General features: G+C 58.8%; 1 protein-coding gene across 1 annotated transcript; it reads left to right on the forward strand.

The window, feature by feature from the left end:
• The first annotated feature begins 4 nt into the window (after positions 1–4).
• PRPF31 (pre-mRNA processing factor 31) lies at positions 5–15,357 on the forward strand. Its single transcript, XM_086690654.1, has 14 exons — positions 5–151; positions 1,341–1,525; positions 1,628–1,688; positions 4,201–4,284; positions 4,880–4,977; positions 5,885–5,991; positions 7,709–7,878; positions 9,717–9,874; positions 11,154–11,243; positions 12,580–12,707; positions 12,788–12,860; positions 13,324–13,452; positions 13,548–13,646; positions 14,966–15,357. Exons 2-14 carry the CDS (start codon positions 1,349–1,351, stop codon positions 15,089–15,091), a joined length of 1,500 nt encoding a protein of 499 aa, XP_086546780.1. The 5' UTR covers positions 5–151; positions 1,341–1,348; the 3' UTR covers positions 15,092–15,357.
• The last annotated feature ends 3,377 nt before the right edge of the window (positions 15,358–18,734 follow it).

Here is an 18,734-nt window from a genome sequence, read left to right on the forward strand (position 1 = left end):
TAAAGTTGTTGTTCCAAAGGCAGCCCGGGGCGGGAGCCAATCAGAGCGCAGCTTTGCCGCGACGACGGCGCGAAGCTGAGACGTAATCGGTGAGCGTCAACCGCTGTCTGGAAGCGACTCGCCTAGAAACCGTCTTGCCGGCTGGGAAGAGGTGTGTGCGCTGCAGACGCGGGGAGGGCGGGAGCCCTGATTCCTGGGGCCAGGGGCCGACGTGCGCAGGGAGGCAGGAGGGTCTCATACGCGCAACTGGACTTCTGAGGCTTGTCCCCATCTGCCGCCTCAGGGGCCAAATCTGTCCCGTGATCCGTTGGGTTTGGCCTGTATTGCGGGGATTTCGGGGGTTATAGTTTTAAATTATCCACTTAAATGATCGCATGGAAACTTTGAAACAGAGATTCTGCGTCAAAGTTCTGAATCTCTTTTGTTGAAGAAAGAGCACCTGACAACATGTTTGGCCGCTTGGCCAGGCGTGTCTGCAGCTGCGCCTCGGCTGCGCGTTTACATTGGCCGTGAGGCCCCCTGTGTCCGAGTCCCGCTGCTCCCGGGGGCCCAGCCCCCAGCGTGCTTCACTCGACACATTACCCATGCAGCCTCTGTTTTTATACTTCCTTCCAGGGACGGCAGTGTAGAAGAGAAGGAAATGAGGAAGGGGAGTTGTTTTATGGAAAGGAAGGAGGAACGGGAAGGAGGAGAGGTGTTTTACGTTAAAAAAACAAACAAACAGTGGGATTGTATCTTGATGAGTAGTGTTTCCCATTCTTTTCCACCCTCTGGGACTCAAAGAAAATACTAATTTTGTCCAGCGCTTGGAGTACCTGAGGAGGCTGCTCATGGCCAGAGGGGACCGGCCTGGGGGCTCTAGACACCTTAGGCCCCACCTGGTTGCCCTGTTGTCTAGGGAGATCAATATTTTAGGATATCTGTCACTCTTTTGGGGCCCTACAGTTTTGGGGAGGGGTCTCTGTTATACGAGAAAAAAGGATCCTAGGAGACGTCCAATCTCAAAGAGAGGATGTGAATTTTTTTAAGCCTTAGGTGGTGGCATGAGGGGCGTGCTGTGTCTTGCCCAGTGACGTGAGTGTGAGAAGGGTAGGTGGTGGGAGCTATGACCGGAGACCACCTGGTTCTGGGAGGTTTGTTCATGGAGTGATTCACTGGGTATTTATTGAGCATCTATTACATGCCAGGCACAGTTAGAAGCTGAAGAACAAAGCAGATGAAAACACCTGTCCTTATGGAGCTTGCTTGCTCGTGGGGTCGATCCAATAAGGACCAGGGCCTTCTTGGGGAGAAGCCCGCTCTCGTTAATGAAGGGGGGACCTCACTCTCCCTTCCCATAGGTCTCGGCATGTCTCTGGCAGATGAGCTTCTGGCTGACCTTGAGGAAGCAGCGGAAGAGGAGGAAGGAGGAAGCTATGGGGAGGAAGAAGAGGAGCCGGCGATCGAGGATGTGCAGGAGGAGACACAGCTGGATCTTTCCGGGGATTCGGTCAAGAGCATCGCCAAGCTGTGGGACAGCAAGATGGTGAGCGGGCTGTAAATAGGGGCTCCCCGCAGGGGTGATGTGCACAGTAGCTCTTTTTCCTGAAGAGTTCCGAGTTTCGACTCTCCTGTCTTCCCTGAGCAGTTTGCTGAGATCATGATGAAGATCGAGGAGTATATCAGCAAGCAAGCCAAAGCTTCAGAAGGTAACTTCCCCCTCCCACGTCCCTCCCCTGCCCCGCCCCTTGGTTCCTCTGCTGCTTGTAGCTTTGAAAGTTCGGCTTGCCTCCTTCTCAGACTTTTTGAGAGCCCTCTTTTCTTTTCTTTTCTTTTCTTTCTTTTCTTTTCTTTTTTTTAAAATATTTATTCATTTACTTTTGAGAGAGCGCACAAGCAGGGGAGGGACAGAGAGAGAGAGAAAGAGAGAATCCCAAGCAGGCTCCACACTGTCAGCACAGAGCCTGACACGGGGCTCAATCTCACAAAACTGGGAGATCGTGATCTGAGCCAAAACCAAGAGCCGGACGCTTACCTGACTAAGCCATCCAGGCGCCCCTTTCTTTTTATTTTGCATCCCAACCCGGTTCCCTTCTCTCCTGAGAACACGTTGCATCATGAAGCTGACATTTCTTAAGTTCTTGCCAAGCGCTTACTTGCTGCAGAAGGACTCCCCTCAAGGCTTCTCAAGTGTCAGTGATTCATGTGTCCGGTTAAGGGTTTTGCCACCTCTGTAAACCACTCGTTTCGTTATTTACTTTACATTTTTCTCTAAACCAGCGTGCTTTTTTCCTTCAGTTTACTTAAGAAGGTGAGGTGCCTGGGTGGCTCAGTCGGTTAAGCGTCCGACTTTGGCTCAGGTCATGATCTTGCGGTCTGTGAGTTTGAGCCCTGCATCAGGCTTTGTACTGACAGCTCAGAGCCTGGAGACCGCCTCGGATTCTGTGTCTCCTTCTCTCTCTGCCCCTCCCCCACTTGTGCTGTCTCTCTCTGTCTTTCAAAAATAAATAAATGTAAAAAAAATTTTTTTTAAAAAGAAAGAGAAGGAACATTACTGCTATTGTGTGTGGAAGACTGGTATCATTTGGTAAGTTGTGAGTGACCCTGTAGCGGGCAGTTATCGGAGCACCAGCTTCTGGGAGTGCTGGGGTGTCTCGAGCGCTCAGCTCAGCTCTGACAGGTTGCTCATGTTGCCGCACGGTCTTCTTGCCAAGGGGGAACTCTGGGATGGAACTTACTGCTGAAGCGGCCACGGGACGCTGTCAGGCACAGCAGCGGTGTGGTCAGACCCGCTCCCCGCTCTTTGCTTCTTTCCTTTAAAGTCTTCCTGAGGCACTCAGTGGCGGGCCCCTGGAGGCACTGGGTGCCCTGGGGAACCGGCCCAGCTCTCCGCTCTGAGCTCAGGCTCTGGCGGAGCTGACAGGCAGGTCCAGGCAGCTGCTGGTGGGCAGCACCTGCTGGGATGGAGGGGGCTCCAGACTCTGGAGCCGCTGGAGGGGCGGGCTGACCCCAGCTCTGGGGCCAGGGAAGAGCCAGTACCTGAAACGGACTTTGAAGTGTGAATACACACACCAGATGGAGAACAGCAGCCACGTGCTCTGGGGAGGAGCTGTGTGTGTAGAGCCTCGCTTGTCTGCCGTGCTCATGGCGGCAGAAGAAGGTGCCAGATCCTGCAGGGTTTTGAACACCAGGCTAGGGGGCTTCTCCATCTGACGAGCTGTGGGGAGCAGTGAAAGTGACGTGTCGGGTCAGGCTCAGGGTTAAGTCAGACCTGATGTCACCGGGCGTCTAGAGTGGGAGGCGGGCACGGGACATCTCAGCACTGGGTGGCGGTTGTGTCTAATGGATACGCGGGGGTGCCGAGGGAGCAGAGAGGATTCCGGGGTGCCTTCCGAGTCCTAGGGACGTAGAGACACTTGAGCCATCAGGGTTAAGAATGTGGATCCTGGAGCCGGATCTCAGCTCTGCCATCTGCTGGTTCTGTGACATCAGGCCATGTCCCTCCGTTTCTTTCTGTGCAACACTGGTCTAGTTTGACGCCCACACCTCTGGCTGGTTGTGGGTAAGAGGTTAATGCCTGCAAGATGCTTGGGACGGTGGGAGACACACGGTAAGTCCTGTGTGTGTCAGCCGCTGCTCCTGCTGCTGATGGTGATACCTTCACCATCGTTGTTGTGATCGTTGTTGAAACCTGGAGAGGAACGTTTCAGAAACCGATGTGAGGAAGGGATGTACCAGGGGGAGGGAACAGCATATGCAGAGGCCCAGAGGAGAGCAAAGCAGCCCTGGGTGCTCAGGCACTGCAGTCAGCCCTTTGGGGCGTCATGAGAGGGTGGGGCTGGGATGGTGCAGAGGCCGGCGGATACCCCTGAGTGGCACCAGTGTGCCAGGCGCTGTTGTGGGCACAGGGAGGGGGCAGCCCTGGGAAACAGACACAGTTCTTGTTCTCCCAGGGCTTCCTGTCTTTTGGGAGCCTCAGACGGCAGTCTGGGGAGCTAGGCCCGTGGCCTCGTGGTGTGGGGAGCTGCCATAGGGTTAGTTCCAGGGCAAGATGGGGTCGTGACGCCTGGAGGGCGCACTGGAGGGGGAGAGATGGGAGGTTTGCAGACATGCACACCCACCTCCAGGCTTACTCCTCCAGCCCCTCCAGCCACACCCCGTCTCCCCCCAGCTGCGGGAGCCTAGACACACACACACCCAGGCTGTTTTTCCCCCTCACAGTGATGGGACCAGTCGAGGCGGCCCCTGAATACCGGGTCATCGTGGACGCTAACAACCTGACCGTGGAGATCGAGAACGAACTGAGTGAGTGCCCTGAGGGGCGGGCAGAGATGGCCCTGCCTGGCGTCCCTCACGGCCCCCTCCAGTCCCCAAGGAGGGCAGAGGCAGGATCCTGGTCGCCTTCCCCACTGGCCTCCCCAGGGTCCTGCCCCCAGACTCCTCATTTAGTTCAAGGCCAGGTTCGGCTGCTGTAGCAGAGTGGCTTATTTGAGAAGGAAGTGTGTTTTCCTGTGATGTGAGAGTCTGGGTGAGGACCCCAGGCCTAAAGTCGCGGCATCTGGTGTCAGGCCCTTTCTGTCTTGTTGATATGCCACCTGTGTCAGGGGCCAAGGTGACTGCCCACCTCCACATCCCACCAGCAAAAGAGGAAGGAGGAGGAGGGCACAGTTCTTTAAGGGGTATCCTGGAAAGTGCATGTCACTTCAGATCACGTGTCGTAAACCAGAACTAACTCACGTGGCTGCGTGCAGCAGGGAAACGGTGTTTTTGCTGGGTGGCCATGAGCCCCGCTAAATTCAGGGCTTCAGTCACTAAGGGAAGAGGGGCAGTGGATGTTGGGGACAGCCAGCAGAGTCCGCCTGCCCCCTCATCAGACACCTCGCCTCTCTGTCCACTTCAGACATCATCCACAAGTTCATCCGGGATAAGTACTCAAAGCGATTCCCCGAACTGGAGTCCCTGGTCCCCAACGCACTGGATTACATCCGCACGGTCAAGGTGAGTGCACCAAAGTGGGGACTCAGGAAGAACTGAGTGATGGGGGGCAGGGCCCTGCCCTTGGACCCCTGGGTCTAAAGGGAAAGGCTCCCCTCAGTCAGCCTTCGGCCACTGGGAACAGAGAGCAGGTGAGCGGCCTGGAGCCATGGCTCCTGAGGGCTCATCTGCCCTCCCTGTTCTCTTGAGGCCAGGAGCTGCTCTAGGCTTCCCAGCAAGAAAGGGGTGGAGCCTGGAAGGAATGTTCTCAAGGCTGCTCTGCCCACCTCCAGGCCCACTCCTTCCCTGGGTGGGCCTCCCAAGAAGGGCCGGAGCTGGTTGAGGCCGAGGAAGCAGGGAGGGAGATGAGGGGGTGCCCCGTGTCGGCCAGTGCTTCTCTGGCCGTGCTTGGAGCAGGTGGCACTTGAGTGGAAATCTGAAGGTTGATGCAGGGGAAGCCGTGCAGAGACTTGGGGGAACTTATGAGCGCCAAGACCCCAAGGCGGTCGGCGGTGGGGAGACAAAGTTGGTGAGGCCGGATGCCATCTGACCTCCAAGGCTTTGGGCCTTACGGGAAAGCCGTGGGAGGGTCAGGCCTAGGTGGAGGCAGGGACACGGGCGAGGAGGCTCCCTCGTGAGTCCAGGGGAGGAGGATGGTAGGGGGCCGTCCGTGCAGGGAAGCAGCATGGCTGTGTTTGCGCTCCGAGTTGATGTGGGTGGCGGGGCCTCCCTGGGTGGCCGGTTCTGGATCAGCACTGTGGTGCTGATGCCTTCAGCAGGGAAGTTCTTGGAACTGGTAGGAGGTCCTCTGTGTACAGAGCCCAGTTTTGCCAGTGTCCCCAGAAGAGACCCAGATGGCTGCATGAGCAAGAGAGGTTCTCGGGCCTCCCTGAGTCTCCGGGCCTCCCCTGTCTTGCCCTCTCGCCCCCAGGAGCTGGGCAACAGCCTGGACAAGTGCAAGAACAACGAGAACCTGCAGCAGATCCTGACCAACGCCACCATCATGGTCGTCAGCGTCACCGCCTCCACCACCCAGGGGTGCGTGCTCAGGGGCAAGGAGTCACCGGGGCCCCCGCAGGCCCATCTAATGGCAGAGGAGGATCGCAGGGTCCCAGTGGGCGGGTGTCTGTCTCAGGAGGACAGCTCGTTTCTGTCCCACGTGTGTGGAGTGAGTGTGGGGTCTGGGGGTCCTGAGTGGTGAGGCAGAGGGCCAGCCTGGGTTACAAGCGTTTGTCGCGGGCACGTTCCCCCTCGCTGGGACGAAGGTGTCCGTTAAGGCAGGGACCTGGTTTGGGGCCCTTGGTGTCTGCCTGCCCCTGTGGCATCCGTGCCGCGTCTAAGAGAAGAACATGTCCTTAGCTCCAGAACAGCCCTGTGGCGTGGAGACCTCCCTCGGGCTGCACTTCTGTTGACTGAATAAATGCTGACTGAGCGCCAGGCACTGTTCTGAGGACAGAGATAGAGAACTCAGCAAAGCAGCTCCTGTCTGGGGAGAGGCAGGTGTACACGCAGGTCACAGGCTGGAGGGCGAGTGTCAGAGTGCAGACAGGTGCCGAGTGGCCTGGGGCGCAAGAGGAGGGGCGTCTCTCCAGACTGGGGCAGGTGGCTTCCTGGAGGAGGTGACGTCTCAGCCTCATGCAGGGGCCAGGGTCTCTAGTGGGAGAATACTGGGCTCTTAGCTCGCCACTGGGGGGAGCAGCCTTGAGCCTCAGCCCACTGGGCTTTGGTTGTAGGGGCCTACGGCGGGCTCCACGGTCCCTCGTCTGTGCGCCATAAGCGCGACGGGGCAACTGAGGGAGGGAGGGGCATGGCCCGGTTTGGTTGCCGGCTCGCAGCTCTGTGGCCGCCGGGTCCCTTAGCCGTCCTGCCCTCGGGTCCCCTCTGTAAAGTGACAGTGATGACAGCCCACCTTTGTGGTTTCCTTCAGCAAGTACTAGCCCGGCACCTTCCGTGTGCCAGGGTGTGCTGGGCACGCTGCTGAGAATCTGGGGTGGGGTCCCCTTGGGGGGCTGGTGTCTAGCGCCAGAGGTGGACGGGAGGTTCGGTGGATCGCAGCTGGTGATGGTGCCCGAGGGAAGCAGCAGGGCAGGAACCTTGGTGCTCGGCGAGGCTGAGGCCTGGAGGATGAGGAGGGGCCGGCAGGGGCACGTGGGCAAGGGCCCGGCCCGGGCTGACAAGCGGTGCTGACTGAAAACCTATGATTCCCAGCAACCCTCGCTTCCGGGCTAATAGCACTTACAGTAGCCGTGAGGCCGCACACCTGCATCCACACATATATGTTGTGCCTACACGTGTATATGTGCACACACGTATATGTACACATGTGTGCATGCACGTGTATGTGCTGTGCCTACATGTGTATATGTGCACGTGTGTGTGCACATACATATGCTGCACCTACACGTGTATATGTGCACAATGTGCATGCATGCATATATGCTGTGTGTACATGTGCACACACGTGCGTGCGCGTGTATATGCCGTGCCTACACGTGTATGCGCGCACACGTGCGTGCATGCATACACGTCATACCTACGCATGTATGTGTGCACCCCTATATGCTTGCGCGCATGTATATATGTGCACACGTGCGTGCATGCACATACGCTATGCGTACATGTGCACGTGTGCGCACACGTGCGTGTGCGCATGAGCACACAGCCAGAAGGACAGGGCTCCCGTGCCCGTCAGGTAGGGTACCCAGGAGGGGCCGGGTCTGTCCCAGCCATATCCCTAAGTCCCGAACCACCGCAGGCAGCAGCTGTCGGAGGAGGAGCTGGAGCGGCTGGAGGAGGCCTGTGACATGGCACTGGAGCTAAACGCCTCCAAGCACCGCATCTACGAGTACGTGGAGTCTCGGATGTCCTTCATCGCGCCCAACCTCTCCATCATCATCGGGGCGTCCACAGCCGCAAAGATCATGGGTGAGGTCCTGGGGCAGAGTGGGGTCAGAGGGCTGACCTTGGGCAGTGTGATCGTGGAGAAGCCACACCCCTCACGTATGAAACGGGGCATCTGGCCCAGGGCCCCAGTGCCCTGTTCTCTCCCTGTCATCCCTCCTGGAGATCACAGAGGTCGGCCAGCCTGCTTGTCCTGCAGACCCGCAGAAAGAATGGTGGCCCTGAGGAGGGCTGGCCTGACCAGCCCAGAGGAGGTGGTGCGGCTGCTGGGGACCCCGGCACTGCTCGGCCAGCACGTCCCAGCAGCTCCCGGCTCTGCACAGACCCCTGGGCTGCCCAGCATAGGCGGTGTGAGCCATCGGGACCATGGTTTCATCCATGAGATGGGGACAGCAGTCCTGATGATGGGTTGGGACTGAAGGGTGGGCCTCCTCAGACTCCCTGCCGTCTCCGAGCAGGCGCCCCCTCGGGCTCCTAGCCCCTTCAGCTGAGGGGCTCTTCGGGGACCTGGGTGGAGCAGCTGTGTGCTAGGTTGCTCGGCTGCCATAACAAAGTAGCACAGGCGGGTGCAGCAGGCAGTGGGGGTCTTAAAAACCAAGGTCCGTTGTCACGGGGTCCTGGAGGCTGGGAGGCCAGAAGGCAGGAGCAGCGTGTCGGCAGGCTGGGTTCTCAGCTTGCAGGGGGCTGTCTGCCCAACTGGCCTCTCCTCTGCGCGTCTGTGTTGTCCTCTCTTCTTGTGGGGACACCGGTCGTGCTGGGTCAGGGCCCATCCAGTGATGTCATTCCCCCTGAATCCCCTGTTTCGTGGCCTCGTCTCCAAACACAGCCACATTCTGAGGTCGTGGGCGTAGGGCTTCGACACAGGAATTTGGGGAGACACGGTTCAGCTCCTAGCGCAGCCTGGAGTGGCAGGTGTGTGCGGGGCTGCGGTGGTTTCGGGGCGAGATCACCTCAGGTGTGGATCCTGCCTCCCCCTCACTGACCTCCCATCTTCACGTGCCTCAGTTTCCCCAGTGGTGATTGACGGTGTGCTACTTGCCTGTGACTTCCGGGCTGAAATCAAGGTGTCGGCCGGCTTCTGCATTGCTTTATGGAGGTTCTAGGAGAAAGGAGCGGAAGGAGTCTGCTTCCGGGCCTTTCCTGGCCTCCAGAGGCTGCCTGCACCCTTGGCTCCGGGTTTTCCCCACCTTAAAGTCTCCTGTCTCACATCCCTGTGACTCTCTGCCTCTCCCTTCAGCTTACAAGGACCCTTGTGCTTCATAGAATCCTCCCCTCCCTCCCGCCCCTCTCAAAGTCCTTAACTGTGTCTGCAAAGTCCCTTAGGTCCTATAAGGCAGCACCAAGGTTCTGGGGACTCTGATGTCAGCTTCTGGGCGGGGGGCGCTCTGCTCACTTGGGAGTTATCATGCCTTGATCACTTACCTAATCCTTAAAGACGCCTAGTGCGGAGCCTGGCACACAGCAGTCCCCCGTGAAAGGTAAACGTTTTTATCTGCAGCTTCTCTGCGCTGGGCCTGGAGACAACCCCACGGGAACCCAGGGGTGACTGACACCAGGCCCCGTCATCAGAGCGTCCCCAGCCTGGTGGCCGCTGTTCTAACACAGAGCAGGGGCTGTGCAGCTCTGTAGACTCTGGGGGCTCCCGTTGGGCCGCCTCCGCACTGTGCACCCTCAGGCAGGTGGTTTCACCTTTCTGGTCCTCCTCTGAGTCCTCCCTCCGAAGCGGGACCCATCAGCCCTCCCTAGCAGGGCCAGCTCGGGAACTCAACCAGACGCTCAGGTTAAGGCACTAAGTGTGCGGTGAGCCCCCAAACAAGTGCTGTGTTTCCTTTGACCTCCTCCCTCCCTCTCTCCTGCCGCAGGGGTGGCTGGGGGCCTGACCAACCTCTCCAAGATGCCCGCCTGCAACATCATGCTGCTTGGGGCCCAGCGCAAGACGCTGTCTGGCTTCTCGTCCACCTCTGTGCTGCCCCACACTGGCTACATCTACCACAGCGACATCGTGCAGTCTCTGCCCCCGGTGAGCCACCCTGACACGTGGTCCCCGTGGAACCTTCTGCTGTGGCAGAAGCAGCCTTGTCTGGGGGGCAGTGTGAGCCTCAGCAACTTGCCCCTCTGCTCCCCGGTTCCCACTGGTCACAGCTGACAACAGTGGTCAGGAGCTCGGACGACAGGGTCACATGGAGCGTAAGAACAAGGACCCTGGAGCAGATGTGCTGGGCTTGGGATTAACAACGGGGCAAGAGATGTGAGCTCTGTGTCTCAGTCTCCCTGTCTGTAAAATGGGGGGGATAGAACCTGCTTCCCAGGGTTGTGATTAGGACTCTTATGTATGCAACACCTTCAGGTCACGCTTGCACATAAGAAACAACATAAGCATTAGCTTGTGAGGTGCAGGGGTCCCCAAACCACCCCCAGCTTCAATAACCCACTAGAGGGAGGTGCAGACTCACTGAGCTGACGCACTTGAATTGTGGTTTGTCACGAAAGGACAGACTCCCAGCAGCCAAGGGAGGAAGTGAGTGGGGTCGGAGCCAGAAGTAGCAGCCACGGCACTTCCAGACCTCCTCTCCCCGTTGCCCACGTCACTCCCGGCCTCCACACGTGACAGCGTGCGGGGGAACTGCCACCAGGGAAGCCCCACTGGGCCTCCAAGTTGGGAGTCTTCTCTGGGGTTGAGTTGTGTAGACCTGACTGGGTAGCCCAGGTGGCTGATCTGGGTTCCAGGTTGACTGAGATCCTGTAACCCAGACACCCCCCTGAGTGTCTCACATGGTTGGTCTCTGCCTTGTCCAAGGTCCCAGGCCAACAAAGGTTACCTCCCAGAGCTGAGGGCCAGGCCGGAACTCTTAGGGCAAGGCTGCTTTTCGCCACGCGAAGCCACTGCCAACTTTATTGTCGTTATTTATCGAGACATGGCTGTGGGTTTACGTGTGCCATCTTGGTGCATCTCAGATCATGGGCCACCTGCCTTTCGTGGCACAGGACACGATTTTCTGATGCACAGATGGATGTGTTCTATTTTAATCACTTTCTTTTTAGTATGTGACAGTCTTCCACTGCAGTAATATAGATGTCTGTGCAAAGGGGCTCAAGGTTTTGAAAAGTGGGCTGAAAGAAAACAGCAATGATGATAGTTTGTTGCGGTAACACGTTATTACAGGTTTTCACGGTAACGCGTGGCAGGGACGGTGAAGTGCTTGTGGGCAGAGGGTGAGCCCTGGTGCCTGTGGTTTCTGAAATGCTCAGGGCTCTCAAACGAATTCTCTCACTGACTCTGCCCCTTCCTGCTGCTCCAGGATCTCCGACGGAAAGCGGCCCGGCTGGTGGCGGCTAAGTGCACGCTGGCAGCCCGCGTGGACAGTTTCCACGAGAGCACAGAGGGGAAGGTGAGGCACGGGCGGGCGTCTGTGTGGGTCTGTGGTGTGTCCTGTGTCCTGGGGGGAGGCACCATCAGGGGACCCAGCACACACGAGCACTGTTCTAAGTGTGTGGAGGGGGGTGTGTCGTGTATTAGTGTCGTCGTCCAGCCCTGTGGGTCAGAAGTCCGCCGAGGGTCCCGCTGTGCTGAGATCCAGGTGCTGGCACAGCGTTCCCTCTGGAGGCTCTTGGGGAGGATCCGCCCCCTGCCTTTCCCAGCTTCTGGAGGCGCCTGCTGCCCGGGGCTCGCAGCCCTCCTCCGTCCACACTGCTGGCAGCGTGGCGTCTTCTGTCTCTCCCTGACTCGAGGCCTGTCTCCACGGGTCCTCCTCTGACTCCTTTAAGGACGCGGTGATGACGTGGGGCCCACGCTGGCCATCTAGATCATCTCCCGTCTTCACATTTCTCACCTGATCACACCCACAAAGTTCCATCCCGAGCGGAGACGAGGATGTGGACACCCTGGTGGGGCGGTTTTGCCTGCTGCACCGGGACCTGTCACCATCCAGACCGTCATTCAGTTCGCCTCTGTGTTCCTCAGCAGACCCGCTCTGTGAAAGGGGATGTGTTTTGTGTCTTGTGCACTGGCGTCCAGACACCCAGCCTGGCACAGCGTTCAGGGTTGTGATCTCCCTCCTTTCTCTCTTCCTCTCAACCGCTGGTCGAGATGCTGGGGGTACCGCAGTGAGCCGCTCAGACCAAAGCCCTGTGTGCGCATGCACGTTCTGGTTGGGGGCAGGGCGAGGGGGCCAGGGACATCTGTGCTGTGTCCAGGGGCGCCGTGTCACTGCTGAGTAGGGGTCAAAGGGTGCCGGGCTGGTGGGGGAGGTGGGCGCTGTTTAACCAGGATGTCGGGGGCGGGGGGGCTTCTCTGAAGAGGTGAAGGTGTAACGCACGTACACCTGGGTCACGCTAGCAAGCAGCTCCCGTGAGTGCCTGGGGGAAGAGACCCAGGAGGAGGGAGCAGCCAGTGCGCACGCCCCAGCCTGGCGGTGGGGCGGGGTGGGTCCTGCAGAGACCTCGCTGCAACAGAGGTGCTGGAGGGGGGTGGCATTTGGGGTCTCTCTGAAGGAAGAGCTTGCTGGGAGAGAAAGCATAGAGGTGAGGCTCCCGGGTGACCCCACTTGCAGAGGCTGGGGCCAAAGGCTGGGGAGGAGGCGCGGGCCTGGGGTTGGCTGTGTTGCATTTGAGGGGCTGCCTGCACCTGCATCGAGGAGACAGTTGTGTGTGTAGTGCAGTGAGGAGTCTGGGCCCGAGAGCGGGTGGGTCCCCCAGGCCCTGATGGGACCCTCGCGCCCTCCCCAGGTGGGCTACGAGCTGAAGGACGAGATCGAGCGGAAGTTTGACAAGTGGCAGGAGCCACCCCCTGTGAAGCAGGTAAAGCCGCTGCCCGCGCCCCTGGACGGGCAGCGCAAGAAGCGAGGCGGCCGCAGGTGGGTCCCGAGGCCCGGGGTCAGGGGGAGGGAAAGGGAAGGGGCTCACCCCCCAGCTGATCCCCAGTGCCCATCCCCAGGTACCGCAAGATGAAGGAGCGGCTGGGGCTGACTGAGATCCGGAAGCAGGCCAACCGTATGAGCTTTGGAGAGGTCAGAACCCCGACCCAGATACTTCGCCCTTTCCCACTGCGGGGCCTCAGGGGTCTTCTTTGTCACAAGCGCTGTCCCTCTGTCCCCTGCCACGTTTCTCCTCTCTGCTGGGGCACTACGCCCACCTCCGGTCTCTCCCCGACATCCATGCACCCCTACACAGCACTCTGTGCCGGCCCTATCCCCCCTGCCCCCCGCCCTTCCCGTACATGTCCTTCCCCTGGCTTCACCTCCGCCACTCTCCTCTCTGAGCATCACCCTGCTGGTCCTGCAAGAACTAGCTCGAGTGTCCTTTGGTGTGCGAGCCCGGCTTCGGTTGTTGACGCCGTGCACGCGCGTATGCGTGCACGCACGGCCCCTCTCGGGGGTCATCTTGGCCCCGCAGGCACCTGAATCAGTTGAACGGCCGGGTGTCTAGCTGATGGAGGGTGGCTAACTCCGGGATGCCTTCTCCTCCCACCAGATCGAGGAGGACGCCTACCAGGAGGACCTGGGCTTCAGCCTGGGCCATCTGGGCAAATCAGGCAGCGGGCGGGTACGGCAGACACAGGTGAACGAGGCCACCAAAGCCAGGATCTCCAAGACACTGCAGGTACAGACCAGGCCTGGGCGGGTCCAGGGGTGAGGGGGCACCGGTGGGCAAGCCCGGGGCAAGCCCAGACGTCCCCTGCCCCCACCTCCCCACAGCGGACACTGCAGAAGCAGAGTGTGGTGTACGGAGGGAAGTCCACCATCCGCGACCGTTCCTCAGGGACAGCCTCCAGTGTGGCCTTCACCCCACTCCAGGTACTGGACGCCGGAGTCAGGCGGCTCCACTCCCAGCTTTCGCAGCAGCCCTGGGCTTCAGCCTCTTCTCCTGCGAGACAGCCACATGATCGAGCTCCTCACGGGGCTGGTGCGGACGGGGCATCAGTGAAGCCCCTGGAGGGCATGGCCCCCCGGTGCTCAAGTTAGCAGGGACAGAAGGGACACGGTCCTGCCAGCAAGCCCAGGCTGGCTTTAGACTCAGGCTGTGGGCGACCCTGTGACCTCAAGCGGGCTCAGCCCCTCCCTGAGGTGCTGGGTGGTTGGGACAACCGCAGGCCCTCCTAAGAAGGTTCATAGCTGGCTGGGAGGGTGAGGTCCCAGCCCGGCCAGTGCACAGGATGGAGCCACTGCGTCCGTCCCTTCCTTGGCTTACGTGCCCACAAAAGAGGGCTGGTGTGTGCCACGGCATCAAACAGAACAGCTTTCCTCTGTCAGCAAGGGTCTACTGAGCACCTAAGTCCCCTGCACCGTTGGAAGGGCCGGGGGTAAAACCACAGACACCAGGCAGTAAGCCTTGCCTTTGTGGACCTTATGGGGTGGCAGGTCAGGTAGGTAAGATACACAGCCTGTCGGAAAGTGGAAAGTGCACGGAGAAGAGGGGGTGAGGGGTCAGGTTGGAGGCCCCCAGGGAGGCCTCAGCCGCAAGGTGAGGATTACCGTGTGGAGGATACTGGGAAAGGTGCCAGCCACTGTGGGGCCCCCAGCGCGGGTCACTGTCCCTACCGGGGTTGGTGTGATTCGCACCACGGCGGCAGGGGAGCCACTTCACTGTGACTCAGTTTCCTTACTCAGGAACCAAACCGGGTTGGCTGTTCTTTTTTTTTTTAATTTTTTTTTTTCAACGTTTTTTATTTATTTTTGGGACAGAGAGAGACAGAGCATGAACGGGGGAGGGGCAGAGAGAGAGGGAGACACAGAATCGGAAACAGGCTCCAGGCTCCGAGCCATCAGCCCAGAGCCTGACGCGGGGCTCGAACTCACGGACCGCGAGATCGTGACCTGGCTGAAGTCGGACGCTTAACCGACTGCGCCACCCAGGCGCCCCCCGGGTTGGCTGTTCTGATACTATGTTTTTAAAATCACCTGGAGGACCTGTTAAATATTCAGATGCCCAGGTCCTCCTTTGGGGCGGGGGCAGTTTGGTGACTGGCAAACTGTCCTCATCACCTGGAGCCCCAGGACCATTGAGAAGGGCTCCCTGACATTTCATGATCCTCTCACTTGGGGGGGGGGTGGTGGGGACCTGTCAGCGGCCAGCCCAGCTCCCCACCCCATCGTCACCTCCCCCGCCTGCCCAGGGCCTGGAGATTGTGAACCCGCAAGCAGCCGAGAAGAAGGTGGCCGAGGCCAACCAGAAGTATTTCTCCAGCATGGCCGAGTTCCTCAAGGTCAAGGGTGAGAAGAGCGGCATCATGTCCACCTGAGGGACTGTGCCCAGGTGGCTGCCCCTGAAGCTACGGGCCCTGCCCTTCTGAAGGGACCCGGGTCAGGATCGCGCTGGGAGTGTCCCTCAGCAGCCCCGCGCCAGGACTGTCCGAGGAGGCATGGGAGGAGCCGGCCCCCTGAGCGCCAAGACGGCCTCCCCATCTTGGGGGATAGAGCCAGTCTTCATCACGCTTCATCTTTTTTACCTAGAAAGGGAGATACTTTTGGAAAAAGTGCAATTAAAAGCACATTATCAGGTTCTGTTCCTGGGGAGTGATCATTTGTCAAACACCTGCACGACTGGAGGAGTCCGCTGTGGGGCTTGGGGGACAAAGCTGGGGCTCCCGATCCAGGTGGTGTCTGGGCCCCACCCTGGCCCTTTGCTTCCCTGTCCTGGATTCCAGGAAGAGCAGAGCCCTCTCTGTCTCCAGACCACTTGGAGAATGTCCATTGTTTTGATGCTCCCAAGTGATATGGCTGCCCAAAGCCCCAGCCCTGAAAACAGGCCAGCCGGGGTGGCTGTGGGGTCTCAGGTGTGCAAGCCTCCATGCCACAGGTCCCTCGTGAGGACGTGAAGGACGCCCAGGACCTGCTCGGTGTTGGGCTTCCTGTCGGTCCAGTGTGTGGAGTGGTGAGCCAAGCCCCGATGGGGCCGAGCACACAGGCTCCCTGCTGGCAGGGACTCAGTGCTGTCAGAGTTCCTGCCAGCTCAGCAAGTGGAGCCCCCAGGCTGTCTTGGAACCGGGGCTCAGCCAAGGTCTCCTTCACTTTGGCTGAGGGGCACGTGGCCTATAGGCAGGTGGGGACAACGCTGGCAGCAGAAGCAGTCCCAGCAGCTACCCTGCAAGAGATAATTCAGGAAGAGCCCCACACGGGGGCCGTTTGCTGTGCTCTGGAGCCGGGTTTCACAGAGTGCCGGAGCCTGGTCACTGACCCGTGAGGGCAGTGCCCCTCTTAGTTACCCAGGAGGTGGGTGCACAGCCCGCCCCGCACCTGTGCCCGCCTTCCCCCCTCCATCTCTCGCTCTCTCCCTGGGGCTCTAGCCGGCTGGGTCCTAGCTGAGATCTCCCTTCCTGTTCCTCTCTCTGGGCCGCCCCCCATCACACTTGTTCTAAGTGTGTCTCAGTTCAGGGCTCAGTCTGTGGACCTTAGCAGCTCTCTTGAGTCTCCTCTCTCACATCAGAGTCTACATCACCCTGGGGGATCCTTCTAGTGGCCGGCCAAATTACCTAGATCGCTTAGCTGTGTCCCCATGTTTATCCTGGAGTCTTTAAATTTTTTTTTTAACGTTTTTTATTTATTTTTGAGACAGAGACAGAGCATGAACAGGGGAGGGGCAGAGAGAGAGGGAGACACAGAATCGGAAGCAGTCTTCAGGCTCTGAGCCATCTGGCCAGAGCCCGACGCGGGGCTCGAACCCACGGACGCGAGATCGTGACCTGAGCTGAAGTCGGACGCTTAACCGACTGAGCCACCCAGGTGCCCCTATCCTGGAGTCTTTAGATGAGCCCTGTTTGGAAGTGACAGCCTTTGCTGATCTCTGCTGATGGGTCTGCCCGGGGGAGGGCGCTCTGCCCGCCCTCTTCAGAGCCTCCACCTCCATGGCCAGAGTCAAGAAAGAATCGGAGTCACCTGGTGCTGCAGTCCTGCATAGTCTTGGAACAGAGATGCCCAAAACTGAACATGCTTGAGAATTACCTGGATGGCTTGTTAAAACCAGGGTTTCAGGGCCCAGAGTTTCTGATTCAGTTGGTCTATGGGGGAGCTAAAAAATGTGCATTTCTAATAAGTTCCCAGGTGATGTTTATGCTGCTGGTCCAGGTACGTCACTGAGAACCCACTGCTCCATAAAATTCTGTTAGATTAGCTGCATGTTGGAATCATCTAAGCAGATTTAAAAATTACTATCTGGTTCATATCCTCGAAAATTCAGATTTCATTCATTTAGGGTAAGCCCTGAGTGTCTGGCTTTTTTTTCCAAGCCACCCAGGTGATTCTAATTGCAGCCGAGTTTGAGAACCACTGATCTGAATCCTTGCTACTCAAAAGTGCGAAGTGTGGACCATCAGCATCACCTAGAAACTTGTCAAAAACCAGAATCTGGGACCTCCTGAACCAGAATCTGCATTTTAGCAAGTCTTCAAATGGTTCCCAAGACCTCTGAGAGGCCCTGCTCCATCCAAGGGCCACACTTTGAAGAGCGAAGCTCTTGATGAATGACTCTCAAACCCCAGTAAGCATGGGAATCACCCAGGGAAGTGTGTAAAAGCGCAGATCTCTAGGCTTCACTCCTCAGGTCCGTGTGGGCCTAAGAACACTGCATTTTTAGTCATCTCGCCTTGTCAGATGATTCAGATGCGGCTCTTAATTGCATCTTCCTTGGGTTTATCTTTTTTATGTATTGACTATGTGACCCGGAGCAAATACCTCGTGGGTGGTTCGGGTACCACCGCCTACCGAGTCGTCAACCACACTTCATCCCAAGTATTCATTCAGCAAACAAGTCACTGTACTTCTGCGAACGCAAACCCCAGAAAGGCAAACTGGAATTATCGTGGAAACGACGGTAGAAGTGCAAAAGTGGATCCTGCACACGAGGTCGACAAGTCTTCGCCGCTGGAGCGCAGAGCAGAGAGCGGGAGAGGACGGGGTAGCCCCCTCTGTCCCTTCTGCAGCGTACCCACAACACCGAGGAAGCGGGCTGCGGAGGACAGTGCCCCACAGTAACCGCACAACTAGGCCGAGGCAGGACAGAAACGCCATGCCCTTGCCATGGGTATGCGAGGTGCCAGTGACTTGGGGCACTGGCCACTGCTTCCTTCCCTCCGTTCACCGTACAGAGACTCAGAGATATGCCCAACAGACACTTGCAGGAAGACGACGCAGCTGGGACACAAGGGATGCGGAAGGATGTGTCCAGGAGACGACGCTGCCTGCTACGCCCCGTTTCACACGCTTCAGGGGCGGGTACCAACCCCCTCGCGGCGTTGCAGGATACGCTGGGGCGAATGGCAACGGCCAGGGCCAACGAGGGGAAGGGGGTGGGCCCTCTTGCCCAGCTCCTCCCCGGTGGCCCCAGGGCTGTTTTGAGTGGCAGACGACTCCAGCTCGGCCCCTGCTTGAAGGTACCTGTCTCGCTCTCATTAGGTGCTCTGCCTTTAACGCCCACGCTCCATGCCTTCCTCCGCTTTCCCCACCCACTTCCGGAGCCAACCAATGGCTGCGGGGCAGAATATCCCCTCAGAACCAATTAAAAATGGCTCTAAACTTGACGGACGACTTCCCGCCCCTGATCAGCCTAGCTCCTCCCCCCGACCAATTAGTTTAGGAGAGGGGGGCGGGTGTATCCAATCAGCACGCCAATGGTCTCTTGATTGACGCACGGGCCCTCGCGCTGGCGTGTTGTGCCCTGAGGCGGGGAGGAGGAGGAGCGGGGAAGAAAACCAGAGCCAATCCTAGCAGTCTGCGCGGGAGGCCAATCGAACGCCGCGCCTTGGAGCGATTGCCCATTCGGCAAGAGGGGGCCGGCTGCATCCCTGCCAAGAGCCAATAGAGCGCGTCCGAGGGGCAAGAGCGACGTGCCGCAGGAGCAATCATAGGCCTCCGTTCGGGGCTCGGGGGCGGGTCGGCGCCAGAGACGAG

This window comes from Puma concolor, chromosome E2 (assembly GCF_028749965.1).
Source record: "Puma concolor isolate L17-30 chromosome E2, mPumCon1.1.hap2, whole genome shotgun sequence".
Classification (NCBI taxonomy): Eukaryota; Metazoa; Chordata; class Mammalia; order Carnivora; family Felidae; genus Puma; species Puma concolor.